General features: G+C 38.0%; 1 protein-coding gene across 10 annotated transcripts in view; it reads right to left on the bottom strand.

Moving 5' to 3' along the window:
* Positions 1-15,271, bottom strand: part of esrrga (estrogen-related receptor gamma a) — a 229,282-nt gene that overhangs the window by 27,074 nt on the left and 186,937 nt on the right. For all 10 annotated transcript variants that reach the window (XM_059985835.1, XM_059985841.1, XM_059985837.1 and 7 more), the window contains 2 exons: positions 8,096-8,206; positions 5,591-5,752 (listed from right to left, as the gene is read on the bottom strand). In XM_059985835.1, the coding sequence (XP_059841818.1) occupies positions 5,591-5,752; positions 8,096-8,206 (273 nt within the window). The remainder of the gene's footprint in view (positions 1-5,590; positions 5,753-8,095; positions 8,207-15,271) is intronic.

Raw genomic sequence — 15,271 nt, 5'->3', positions numbered from 1 at the left:
CAAGTACAATCCTTCTGAACAGGCAACATCTTGGTGTATCTCTAATGAACTCTCTTGAACGCATTCACATTCTTCCTCCGGGGATGCAACCAGAATTGTACATGATACTTTAGGAGCAGCCTCACCAGTGAAGTTGCAATATAATATTCCAACTCTTATATTTGATGCCCCAGTGGATGAAGGCCTGCTTCATACTCTATCCCCCTGTGTTCCTACTTTAACCAACTATAACTTGAACACCATGTTCCCCCGCACAACAACATTCCTTAGCACCCTACAATCTCTGTGTATTTCCTGCCTTATCTGACTTCCCCAAAATGCATCATCTCACAGTTAAATTCCATCTGCCAGTTCTGCCCAACTTTCCCTCTGATTATCCTTCTGTAGCATTAAACACTCTTCCTTTCAAACCACATCACCAACTTCAGACCATTCGCATTGGTGAAAATTTTGGTTACATTTAGTGAAATGCCTTGCAACCTTTTTGATGTGTTTCCACTGGAAACTTAATTACCACTGACTAGATCCAACTGGTCATGATGCACATGTGCAAAGCATTCTCAATGCAAACTTTGCCCATTTCTGGCTAGCTTAAACTGAATGCCAAAAGAAACTGAATCTTCCTATATACTGTAAGTCACTGAACATCTGTTACAGAGAGAGTCCCTGCACATCTAGAAAACAAGTCTACTGTTGACAGAGAAGACGGAATTTAATTCAGGAAATCATAAAGTGAAATCCAGCATCCATCTCCCAAATAACAGGTGCAATTACAATATTTCATTTCCTGTGGCTGAATTTTATTTTGTTTACAAATTATTGCAATGAGATGGATGGAAAACTTCAGTAAGTGTTAAAAGATGTTCTACTGAAGAACTGTGTAAACACTGGAGTTCCATATACTCAAAAAGGAGAAAATATCTATAAGAAGATGTTAGGCAGTTTCAATGTGTTCAATGCAGCTAATACAAGGGGAAAAATGAGACACTAAATATAATATAGTGTTGAAGAGCAGGTCTATTCTCTGTGCACTGCTGGTATATGCACCTCAAGCATTCAGCTAATGTGTTAACATAACAAATATTCTAATCCAACACAAGTTTGAACAATACATCTGACTGCTGTATTGATAATCTTTTGATCATATGTAAGAAAAGTAGCTGCAATATTTGATTCAGCCTGCATTACTCCCAGTCCATTCTGTCTCAGAATAGAGTGGATGAAGCAGAGTGTGGAAGTACCACAGTATCTACATAAAAAAGATTAAAGCCGACAGGATTCCATTTTACAGCTCAATCATATTGTGTTAGCACGTGCTTACCCAAGCACATACAAAATTGAAAGAGAGAGAGAGAGGGGGAAAAAAAAGACAGACAGATATGAGCCAGAATAGAAAGCACGGGCAATTTCAGAGAACATAAAAGGATGGTAATGGTGGGGGCTCTGTTATAGTAAAGGACTATTAGGACACAGCCTCTGTCTCTTGTACCCACTCATTCCACTTTGACTTAAAATAACTGAAGTCAAGTGCTGTCTAATTTCATTGTGCTCTTTGTCAGATAAGGACTGTTCAAATTTCATAATGCCCCCGCTTTCTGTTCAGCTGCTTTATTAGCATGGGTAACCTAATTCTATTTGCTGATAAAGTCATTTTATTTTTTCTTTAAATATTTGCCCCTGTTGTGGACACAGCTGAGTTAAATACTTTATGATACAGAATTAATGAAAGCAGTGCATTGGGTCTCTTTCTGTACATCAGAGGGACTGATTTTATCAAAATCCTATTTCTTAATTCACTTTCACCATGGCTATGTGGCTCACAAATTCATCTCTTCTTTGGGACATATTAAGAAATTAAACTCTTTCAGTTGAAAGTTTAATTGCACTCCTTGTTCTTATATGCACTTAGGCTAACAAAAACGACTCTAAATTGCTGGGTTGAAATTTTGCCCAACCATCATCTCCTTTCCCCTTTGAGGACGATGTTAGAGATTGTTACAAGCCTCAGGTATGAATCAGTCTTAAAGTCAAGGCTTTGTTCATTGTGGTAAAAGCTGAAAGTGCAAAGCTAAAAATCACTCCTAAGGGAAGTCACAATAAGGATAAATTTAGGATCAAATTTGCAAATTCAATTCAACCAGCAAAACCAAAAAAAATGCAAGGCATAGCTCTTTCTACTTCTATAATGAATTAACTTTTACTAATCTATATACTCATTGGCTAAAATTGACAATGAGTAAAGAACCGATAAACAACCATGATTAGATCAAATGTGATATAAATATTTCAGTCCTAGATCATCAGATAAGATCAAGAAGGAATTTTGGGTGCTAAATTGGATTGTAGTAGAAAACAGACAGTGGGATCATGATGTGCATTTAGATCCAAATACAGGCAGCCATGAAATTTACGCTATCTGCTTATTCAAAACGATTTCAACATGCAGCCAATGTCATCCTTCTGTGCTTGCCTTAATGCATCACCATTGACTCTAGCTTTATAAAAAGATAACACTAATTCAAGCTCGAGAAAATCTGCAGATGCTGGAAATTGAAGCAACACACACAAAATGCGGGTGGAACACAGCAGGCCAGGCAGCATCTATAGGAAGAAGCACCGTCGACGTTTCAGGCCGAGACCCTTTGTCAGGACCGAAATGTTGACAGTAATTCAAGCTATTCAATGAAATGCTGCCTGCACCGCTTAAAGGGATATAGATTTTGCAACAATTGGTGCCGGAAGTCATTCTGAATACGTCACGATAGCTACAAGTAATTGTATAACTTTGGAGAGTACATACAATGATCTCACACACGATACTGGTCACAGATGATCAGGTACACCATTAGCCTTGACCACTGCACAACATACCACAATTCTACTGCTCTACTTGTACTCTCGGTCGCTCAGCACTACATCCACTTAGCACTTACTGACATCCACATGTCAAGGGCTACAACATTGCTAGCTATTCAATCCTGCCATGCAAGGACAATGCACTGCTCTCAGTGCTACATTTCCCTCTTTCTTGCTGGATAAAGTGGCACACAATTAGTCTCAACAGCAGCAAACCGATGGGGCGTCTTATGTAGCTGCATCCATGAGTTGCAGAAGCCAATGTTTGACATCAGCACTTCTCACCCTTGGAATGAAAATGGTATGGCTTTCCTTATCTTATTTCTTACATCCCATTTCCGCATATCCCAGATATACAAAAGGCAGATAGAAACACAGAAAACCTACAGCACAATACAGGCCCTTCAGCTCACAAAGTTGTGCCGAACATGTCTCTACCTTAGAAACGACTAGGCTTACCTATAGCCCTCTATTTTACTAAGCTCCATGTACCTATCTAAAAGCCTTCTAAAAGAGCCTATCGTATCCGCCTCCACCTCTGTTGCTGGCAGCCCATTCCATGCACTCACCACTCTCTGAGTAAAAAACTTAACCCCTGACGTCTCTTTTGTGTCTACTCCCCAGCACTTTAAACCTGTGTCCTCCTGTGGCAACCATTTCACCCCTGGGAAAAAGCCTCTGACTATTCACACTATCAATGCCTCTCATCATCTTATACATCTCTATTAGGTCTCCTCTCATCCTCCTTCGCTTCAAGAAGAAAAGGCCGAGTTCACTCAACCTATTCTCATAAGGCATGCTCCCCAATCCAGGCAACATCCTTGTAAATTTCCTCTGCACCCTTTCTATGGCTTCCACATCCTTCCAGTAGTGAGACGACCAAAACTGAGCACAGTACTCCAAGTGGGGGTCTGACCAGGGTCCTATATAGCTGCAACATTACCTCTCAGCCCCTAAATTCAATTCGGCGATTAATGAAGGCCAATATGCCAAACACCTTCTTAACCACAGAGTCAACCTGCGCAGCTGCTTTGAGCGTCCTATGGACTCAGACCCCAAGACCTCTCTGATCCTCTACACTGCCAAGAGTCTTACCATTAATACTATATTCTGCCATCATAGTTGATCTACCAAAATGAACCACCTCATAGTTATCTGGGTTGAACTCCATCTGCCCCTTCTCAGCCCAGTTTTGCATCCTATCGATGTCTGACCTCTGACAGCCCTCCACACTATCCATAACACCTCCAACCTTTGTGTCATCAGCAAATTTACTAATCCATCCCTCCACTTCCTCTTCCAGGTCATTTATAAAAATCACTAAGAGTAAGTGTCCCAGAACAGATCCCTGAGGCACTCCCCTGGGGACCGACCTCCGTGCAGAATATGACCCGTCTACAACCACGCTTTGCCTTCTGTGGGAAGCCAGTTCTAGATCCACAAAGCAATGTCCCCTTGGATCCCATGCCTCCTTATTTTCTCAGTCAGTCTTGCGTGGGGTACCTTATCAAATGTCTTGCTGAAATCCATTATCACTACAACTACTGCTCTACCTTCATCAATGTTTTTAGTCACATCCTCAAAGAATTCAAACAGGCTTGTAAGCCACGACCTGCCCTTGACAAAGCCATGCTGACTACTCCTAATCATATTATACCTCTCCAAATGTTCATAAATCCTACCTCTCAGGATCTTCTCCATCAACTTACCAACCACTGAAGTAAGACTCACTGGTCTATAATTTCCTGGGCTATCTCTACTCCCTTTCTTGAATAAAGGAACAACATCCACAACCCTCCAATCCTCCGGAATCTCTCCCATCCCCATTGATGATGCAAAGATCATTGCCAGAGGCTCAGCAATCTCCTCCCCTGCCTCCCACAGTAGCCTGGGGTACATTTCGTCCGGTCCCAGTGACTTATCCAACTTGATGCTTTCCAAACACGCCAGCACATTCTCTTTCTTAATATCTACATGCTCACATCCTCTTTCTTAATATTTACATGCTCAGATGGTGTAGTCATTCGTCTCTTACTTTCCCCTCTATCTTTATTTACTTTGCTTTTCAGACCTGGCTATGGATGAAGATTAGGAGAGTGAAGATGAAGGCGCACTGCCATTTAATTCGCCTGTCACAACACCTGCTCAGATACAGAGGTTTGTGTTTGGTACAGATTATGCTTGAGCCCATAGTCATTGGGCAAGGGCAGCCTTCAGTCCAGGCAACGGAAAAGGACAGTCCAGCTGATAGCTCTCCAAAGAGGAAGATCACATACAAGTTCTGTAAGGAAATAGCTGGGGATTTCATCAAAACAGATCTCTGTTTTTTTTTGATGCAGAAATATTGCTGTGATATATAAACGGTTAATCAATCTGGAAAGCTATATTGGAGGGAAGGGTTAGATTGATCTTAGAATAGATTAAAAGGCTAGCACAACATAGTGGGCCAAAGAGCCAGCACTGTGTTGTAATGTTCTACGTTCTATCTTCAGGCCTTGTCTCTTTATAAATAGCCAAAGAAATCTCAATTTAATTATATGTGGTTTAATCCATTATTTGAGTCATAATAACAGTGAAAGCTGATAAGTTTTTCAATTGAGAAAAAAACCTGCCAATAAAGGTATTTTTGTAATTTCATATTGATTGAATGTTCAGCATCAAACATTTAAAATATTTTATTTATCTTAGTGACATTCTTAATAACATATATGCTTAATGTTTGCTTTTTTTTTACCTGGAATATGCTTTGCCCATCCAATTATGACCACCAGCTCTCGGTCTGCCAGATCACACAGTGTAGTAAGGGCTTTGATGTCACTGTCAGGAACAGTGGGATCAGGCATGGCATAGATCTTCTCTGGCTCAGCCACAAGCAAGTGCGAGACAATCTTGTTGACTAGAATAGAAAGCCCAGGCAAGAGAAAGCAAGAAACACTTGCATCAGTTTAGACAGCCTCATCAGTCAGGGAATTGAGTAGCTGCAAGCGGTATCTCTTGGTAAATCTTATTTAATGTTGCCTTAATTAGAATCAATACAACCCAATTTTCATCAGAACGGCTTTGTAATACACAAATAATCAATCAGGACCCAGAAAATCTCTTAGACTACATCAAGGCACAACACATGCTGCACTTCCTAACACAAGAAAATTGACCGTCTATTTTATAAATGTTTATTTAAAAAAAGATTGCTAATTAAATGAACAGCACAAAATTAACAGCTTTTCGTTAACAAATAATGACTGTGAAGTGGTATGACTACCCAAATAACACAGAAAATGGAATCTTAGTGAAATTCAAAGACGCTACACTTGAGAAAGTATTCTGAACAAACTATAAATTCAGAACCTTGAGAAAAAGAAATGGAAGATACGAAGCAAATTTAAAAGGGGAAGAAAGTTAGTATGCATGTCTCAAGTGAAATTAAGTAAAATATGGCTATAGATATTTTTGATAGTCTGGTCCACAATGGACCCTGCTCAATATAACCAGTTGAGCCACTCAGTCAATTCTTATAAAACAAAATCAGACTTTGCAATTAATTAAATGATAGGGAAGTGATCCCAAATGTTTAAAGTATCACATTTACGCACAAAATCAGAATAAGCTGAGACTCAGGCCTTTTCTGGAATAATTATAACTTGTCAGAAAAAAAACTGTAGCGGGCATTTGTTTAGGAAGAAAAAAAATCTTCTATCCCTTTTACTCGTCCCTCTGAAAAATTTCTTTATAAAAAAGGGAATTTAAGATGACATCACCTCTAGCAAAATAAATGGTGAGTGTTTTATATTTCTCTTTTATTAACTTAGTATCATTTCCTCCAGGGTTCACAAAATTACACTCTTTTATATTTCAGGCAAGATTCATGAAAGATGGAGCAAGCATCTTCAACAAATTATAGATTTGCTTTCCTGAATTTTTAAATGAATTCATTTTATTCATGTTGAAGATGAAATGCAATCTAAAGGCTTTGTAATTATTTATTTGTGGACAGCAAAAAGTAAACGGTGTGATTTCAGTAGAACATTGAAGGAACTGGACATGTTGCATTATTTGGATATCTATATTAAAGACTGGATTTTGATAGGCATGGCTTCATTGAAAAATCCTAAAATAATGTGATTTACAGAACTAAGTGTGAGTACAATGTTTCATCAGTATGGTATACTACACACCATATTATATTGCTCTCCCTTCTAAAACTGTGCGCTCTAGTCCGATTAACATCTGAGATTCCACCAAGTGCTTTCAGCTATACTTAATTATTTATTATTTAATAGAAAGAATATGTTGGAAAATACAAATAGTTTCAAACTTGACCGTGGCTCTGCATAACTATGCTCAAAAAGGACACAAAGCCATGCATTAAAATGATGATACATCTCTTGTGGCTAAAAGATTTCCAAGTACTCATGCAATGGGTGCAATTTCAAAGTATTTTCCAATAAAATTAGTCAATTTGAAAGAAATAATTTACTTTTTCAATTAGATGCTGATGCAACATGAATTGTTTTATATAATTAGTTTTTTTTAGTATCTTTTTCAACAATCATGAAAAGAGAAAGGAGGGATCAACACCATTTACTCATGTGATGTGAAGTCTCAACAGAAAAGCCTAATGATTTTAAAAAGGCAAGATCCAGCTTATGTATATCTATATTCTTTATTCTAGTATTTTGAGTTTGACAGAATGATTGGCTTTGATATTCAGAATAAACATATCACTGATAAGTTTAATACTGTCAATGTTCAATAATATTAATAAACCTCCTTTTAAATCAATGTCAAGGCATAGAATTAAATACAAAAATTAAATCTCTAAGGGTCAAAGAACTTTCCTAAACAACAAAATATTATTGCTATTCAAATTGTAATTAAAAAAATATGGTCTTGCAACATTACTGTTATGAAATTCATTCTTTAATTGGACCATGCAGAAAAAATATATTGACTATTCAAAGTATTTCCACATGACTATGTGTCATTTTTCATAAAGTACATCAAGCTATCCTTGATGAAAAGCAAACTCTGGTGATTTATAAAATGGCGATTGGATTAGTTCTGCACTATCATCACTCCCATCTGTTTGCAAAGTCTTTAACTGGCTGTGTGTGCAGGGTGAATACACTGAAATAGATAAGACATGTTTTTGTTTTACTGGATATTAAATTAATATGCTGAAGCATTACATGCTAATAGCATCTTGCACAATAAATATGAAGTAATTCTTTGTCCTTACATGGCTTTTTGGCTGGTTGGACCAGCTGAGGGTTCAAGTAAGGGCTGTTCTCTGCATCTATCCTGCGCTTGTATTTCTGCCGTCCCCCACGCACCCTATCTAAACGCACACCTGGAAAAAGAAGGAAAATGGCATTTTAAAATACACACATATAAATGCTTATTGCCATATCTATAGTTTACCTTGATGGACAGCTTGAATTAATACTGTATTGTTTTTATTCCAAGACTGCAGGATTGGTATGCAATTTATAAGTGATTTAATAGTACTGCTAACTTGACAACATTCAATGATCACTTGGGCATCTGTATCTCTGTAATACAAATTAAAACAGATTTTAAATTGTTATGGTACTAAGAAGCATGATGATCAATGCTTTGCCAGCATATATGAAACAAATCCAACAAAAAAATTATAAAATAATACATTTGGCAATGCATTTATATATCCTTTATCTATCTATTAGAGAATATATCCATTGAAACAAATTTCTAGGAACATTTTCTATTTTATGAAGAGGTGTGTAATTACTGATCAACTTTAGGAGAATCTTTTGATGGCTAATTCTTATCAAAACATGAAAGCAGATTGACAAAAATTAGTTACTATTGGTCATACTTCAAATTGAATTGTTAAGTTTGCATATTATGAAATTAAGTTGTTATAAAAGTAAAAATTGTTAAGCATTTCTACTGTTACTGTTACCAGGAGGAAGCACAGTCATGTACATAACTTTATCCATTTTAAATTAATTTTTAAATAGATGTTCAAAATATATGGATATATTCTTGCCAATCTTCAATCAGTTTCCAAAAAAATACCAACTTTTGTACCAGGAAACAGGACAATATAAATTTATATTTATGGCAATGCAATTTTAAGTCAATTTTATTTTTTGCACTGCTGCAAATATTAAAAGAGAAACATGCACTAGTAGTTATAGTAAATCCAAGAGGGATCACTGCCTTAAGGACAATCTATCCTTTTAATTTATTGACATCAAAAGAGGCCTAATTTAATTATATCAAATTTCTCCTGGGAATGTGCATCACCACGGAAACCAGCTAACAGGAAGTGTCAATGATATTTTTTGTTGCTTTGAATATAACACAGAAAAATGCTGCACGTTTCCAAACTGTCTAAATTTTGCCAATCACTCACATCACCAGCATGAAATGGGCTGCCTCCAAGAGCCCACAACAGGTCAGAGGTTTTAATTGAACAACATCTCTTTCTGTCGTTCCGACAAAAGGCAAGCAGGAAAAATGACTCTGGCAATATAGCTCAGAGTCTAGCAATGTCCAATTTCTCATTAGGTCTAAGCAGCTATCTAGCTGCTAATGCTGACAAGCCTTGAACCTTTTATTTTTGCTCAGAAATTACTTTGGCAGGAACAGCAATACAGCTTCATCACAGACGCCTGACTGCTGTTGCATTAACCCGAATGAGACCTCATAGACTGGCGATTCGGTGTGGTGGAAATCTGCCCGCATGCAACATGTACAAATCTTTTGTTATCCTGGCAGACGCTTGGAGCAAAAGGAAGGCATCACAAAGCTGTGCCCATTAATAACCTGATTATTTGTGTCTTTGCACACTTGTATCAATTGGGAAAGGCACAGGGGAAAGACAACCATTTACTAAGCTGGAAACAAAAGACAAGTAGGTTAATACACAAGGTAGTGTGCGTGCCAAGACTGTGACACAAAAGCTTCAAGGAAAGTAATGCAATGAAATGAGAAAACACCAAAATGCACCATCCTGACCTGTTCAGATCTACATTGTCAGTGCTCCATAACACTGGTCCAGTGTTACACTTCTTATGTGGTGCAATTATAAGGAAATATACCTAAGGATTTGAAGGCAAAGAGGACATATGGGAAAAAAACTAAAGTAAGGTGCTCAAGAGCAATAACGAGTGTACTTCCTACACAGAGCTAACTGCATCAGATGCTGGATGTTGCATTATATCGAGAGCCCAGCTGATCTCTTTCTTTCATCTTTTGGGATCACAAATTGGGTTACTGATGAAAACTTCCAGTACACTTTTAAAATGGAGAATGTGCCAATCTTATTGAAAATGGCACCGTTTATCCAACTGGCCCAACAATACTGACAAAGCACCTTAACGAAGTTCAGTATTATAAATTTTGGATCTGCAATGGAATCTGAAGTTCCATTCCAGAGAGCTGAATGTTGTCAAACGAGTCACCCAGGGCTTATTCTATAATTAATTGGCATTCTAACTTCTGGTCTCTCCAGTACTGTACAGGCCGAGAAACAGAAAAGCAAGGAAAACCAACCCCAATGACAAGTGGGGAAGACAAATCTGCCTGCACACTACACTCGCATCATGCTGTCCCTCTGAAGAAAAGCAGACGTCAGCCATTGACACCTGCAACACCATCCAGCAGCATCATGGCTGACTTTTTCCTCCTTTCTTGCACTAAATCTATCTTCATCTGTTCTCTTTCTATCCAGTCCGCTCATCAAGCTATACATTGCACATACTCAAGAACTAAGCCACTGTAACCATCTTCGATGGAGAATTCCAAAATTTCATTCCTCTCTGGGTGTAGAAACTCCTTTGTATCTGTGTCCTGAATGGATGATCCCTTCTACTGAGACCATAACCTCCTGCTCCTATACATGCAAGCCTCACATCTAACCTCGACAGGTCTTGTAAAGGAGGGAAGGGGACAGAATGTTTGCCTTGATAAATACCACTGGCTGGGGGAGATGCTGCAGATGGATTTTTCTCTTACATTCTTTTCCTTTACTCCTGTAATGGCCCTGGTGGTCACAGTGAAAACCTCCCATCTTCTCACTGGCATTCCAAATTTAGAATGGCATCCTCCAGCATGACTAGGAGTCTTTATTAGATATATTATTCACTGCTTTAAGTAGGCTTGAATACTTAGAGAAACTCAGTCTAATAAATAAGGAATGTCCTTCCACCTTCCAACTGTCACCACGGTACTGTAGTAGTCAGCGCGACGCTATTATAGCTCGGGGCATCGGAGTTTGGAATTTAACTCTGGTGTCTCTGTAAGGAAGTTTGTACATTCTTCCCGCAGACATGTGAGTTTCCCCCCATAGTCCAAGGTGTATGGTTAGTCGGTTAACTGGTCATTGTAAATTGTCCAGTCATTAGCTAAGGGTTGAATCAGAGGATCGCTGGGCAGTGTGCCTCGAAGGGCCTGTTCCACACTGTTTCTCCAAATAAAATAAGTAATGGAAGATAATGTGCCTGCCTATGTTTTAATTTATGGGTGTAGACATTGTAGACAAGGTCAACATCTATTATCTGTTCTTAACTGCCTTTGAGGAGCTGATGATGAGACACTTTTATGAATGGCCACAATGTTGGTATCCTCACAGTGATTTTGCTATTGGCAAGGAGCTTCAGATTTCAGGCCCAGCAGCACTGAAAGGACAACACATGCCCTGGAGTCAGGATAGTGTGTGAGGCGGTGGTGCTCCCGTATGTCCGCTATCCCCGTAATACTTACTGGTGGAGGCTGCCAGTTCATCAGGATACTTAGAAATGTTAGAAGAGTGAAATTGTTATGAAAGTACTATTTTGAAACAATTTCATGAACAGTGGCTCTGAGATCAACTTTACCAAGATTTTTTGTCGATTAATTCACAAATAGAGTTGTTTGGTTTGAAAACAAATCATGCAACTTCATAAATACTGAAAAGCAAAAATAAACAATTTTAAAATCAAATATGGTGATTTTAATACCTTCAATTCTAAGTGACATTTTATTCTATACATCAATATATAGCTTTTTTAAAATATTTGGATGAATCATATGTTTTTATTCAGTGAGATTACATGACTAATACTCCAGCTGTATGGAGGCTATCCAAGTTTCATCTAACTCTTTCCCTAAAGCATCAGCATTGCTGGAGATCTGTCAATCCATGTAACATCATTAAACGATAGCTCTGGTCAGTCAATAACCCTCTAAGGCTTTTTACTAATAATAATAACCCTCTGATGGTTATTACTGGAGCTGCTAGGTTAATTTGCCTACACACAACTTGAGCAGACTGATGATCATTTGAATAAATCTGTGTTAAATCTACTAAAGAGGTGATTTAATGCTTTCTATGCACTGACCTACTTTTACTACTAACATAGACTATATTGTTTTTAAAAGTAATGGCTAACCTCCTGCCCTTAGTGAAAGGGATACCTCTTTTTTCCCATCCCTCTTCTAAAAAAGTATGTCTTCCATTTAATTGTGAAGATTCTTTCTGATAAGGCCAAATGGTTGGTATTTATCAGTGCAGTACAATATAACTTGCTTACAAAGGTCTTGACCATTAGAAGTTAGAATATAGTGGTGGCTGTATTAGTGAACAATCACATCAGTGCTCTCCTCTGTTATTATGACAGGTATTGGAATGCAGAATACTGAAGGAATGTTTTACATATTTGCCCATTATTGTGTCATTTAATTTTCTTGCTTGCTTTTCATTTACCTCATTTTTATTTGCATCACCACTGGCCTACTTAGTCATTGTAGATTTAGAAAAGTGGCAAACAATTATGAGCTGCTTTCAAATAGTTAAACATTTGTATGACTGTTGCCATAAACAGATCCTAATAATAAATCAGACACCAAAAAAAGCTGCAGAGCGCAGATAATGGCATGTGCTGCAGGATGCCACTCACGAGGGATAGCTCATTCCCAGTCTCAGTTAGTTGAAGGGCAAGACTTGCAGATCACAACACTGTGTTCCCACACTGTTTCAATCTTCATTCCATGTCAACACTCCTGTAACTTCCAACATTAGGAGTCATTATTAAGTGTTCCCTAAGTATCTGGAAATAAACCACCCGACAAAATTTTACTTTTATTGTTCTACCTGCCTGATAAAATTCAGACCAATTCAATAGGAGAAATTAACAGCAATAACTCAAAGACTTTTATCTTTAAAGCTTAAAAAATCCATTATTATGGGGATACAGTGACATTATCAAAAATCATTGGAAAGTTTAAGCTGTCACTATGCCGTCTATTCCATCCAGTTATATAAAGTAAGATCTTGTTATATTTCTGCAACATCTTCATTTAAAAATGTATAAAGGAAGCATCTTACACCCCACTAAAGTATTTCCACTAGTTCAAAATGCTCTGCCTGAAATGTCAACTGCTGCACTGCAGTAAAGTATTCAATTAGTGTCATCACTGATCATAGCATGTTACTAAGAACCCAGAAAAAGCTACTTCCTATTGGGAAAGATTATCAAATCTTTAATATTCTATTATATGCACTGAATCGTACTGGCAAATCTTGTTAAAATGGAGCTGGAATCCACTAATCAATGTAAATAGTCATGAAGCACCTGGCATGTATGGAGAAGAATGCGCGGATCAGATTTGGCCAAGCATTTCTCATCTAAAAACGTATAATGATCCTCAAAGTCAAAGGGGGTAAAACTGGATTAGGTAATGCCTAGTTTTCATGACAGACCAAAATGACAGTTGCAACATGTGGGCACACATTTGGCACAAGTTTTGCTGAACAACACATTGTTAAGAGCATTAATATCTATGCACTGAATGTTCACTGGAAGTGTGCAGAATAGGCATCTCATCACATCAATCAACATGCCACACTGATCTGATGCAGCACTCATTTTAGAGGTCAATGCTTCAACCAACAACCTTTCTTAAACAGACATCCCCACACATACATTGAGCCGTAGAAATGACCTGCCCCATTAGTGTTATTTCAAAGAATCTCCAACTTCTTCTTGCCATTGTTGTAATTTGACAAGTGCTGTTGATGCTTTAGAGATTTTCACATCTACAGGGAATGTTGCTGAGGATTGCTGACCTCCAGCTTTTGCACAAACCAGTTGCTCTAATGCCAGCATTTGTAAACATTTATCTTGCAACGTAGTATGACTGGGAGAATGAGCTGAGCAACTGGACACATTTCTACAAGAAGGCTTGTAGATTTTTATATGCCTTGGAAATCAAGGACATGTGTTTGTGCAGGATAGTTCCACAGAGATAAAAGGTCTTGAATGGCAGAATAGGCATGAGAGACTGATTCACCAATTCTTACTTCTACTCATTTCATCCTTAACTTTACCAAAATGGTTCTCAGCTTCATTGCTAGAGTCCGATGTTACTAGATCTGAAAGAGAAATGTAAACACTGGCCACTGCAGTATGGTTGGTTTGCTAATGATTCTTCAGTGTGTGAATGCACATGGGCACTATTTTGATGCTGGAAAGAATAGACTCCAGTTTTGTGCAAAGTTTTCTGTCATTCTCTATACTCATCTGCCATTTTCCAATTAATAATCTCATTGGAGTCTTCTGTTATCTTAACATTTATGGATCTGACATCTGCAACAACTTTTTTTCCCAGCAATATTTGAAAGTTGTTAATGTATAGGAACTTGCAATGTACATATCTCAGCTCTTTATTTCCCTTTAAATTGCAAGGGCAAAATGAAGTGACACTTCATCTTCATCATTATTACCTTTATCTTCCTGCACAACTGACGGATTGTGGTGTCTGTATATTCAAAATGAGTAAGGGCAGAGAACAGGAAAAAGCAACAACTGAATACTTGTATGAAAAAGAGAAGGGTGGATTGACTGAATTCTATGCAATCCTCCAAAAGAGTAAGGTCATGTCGATATTTGTCCAACATTTTTGGCTGGAAGCTGTGCTCTCTGGCTCGATTGGTGTCAAGCAATGTCTGGGTGATGTAGCCAGTAAAACAGCTCCACAAAAGTACCATTTGCGAGTATGAAGCTCCCGGAAATGGAAACTGAATGGGGCAATGGGGAAGTACAGGACTGTTGAGTGTGCATTTTAACTGAAGAAGATTGTAGGTAGATAAGTGCTGACAGAATGGTAGATGGTGAAACAATGGAGTGCCTGAGGCTAGTGTTGCAGCTTGTAGAAAATGGCTTCAAAGATACGTTCACTAACTTTAATCACTAATAAGACCATTAATCTTCTAACATGCCATATTCAGATCTTTGGAGTTTGAATCTTGGGATTAACTTCCAAAACTCTTTATTCCTCTTATCTTTTTGTGCCCTCTGAACCCTCTGCCAAACACAATGTATTTCACGAGTTTGGACTCTTGGGCCTATGCTTACAAAAAAGATTGAACACAAACCATGGAGATCTC

Source organism: Hypanus sabinus, chromosome 12 (genome assembly GCF_030144855.1).
Source record: "Hypanus sabinus isolate sHypSab1 chromosome 12, sHypSab1.hap1, whole genome shotgun sequence".
NCBI classification, from domain to species: Eukaryota; Metazoa; Chordata; class Chondrichthyes; order Myliobatiformes; family Dasyatidae; genus Hypanus; species Hypanus sabinus.
The sequence above is the reverse complement of the archived record's forward strand: the minus strand, read 5'-3'. Positions and strand labels throughout refer to the sequence as shown.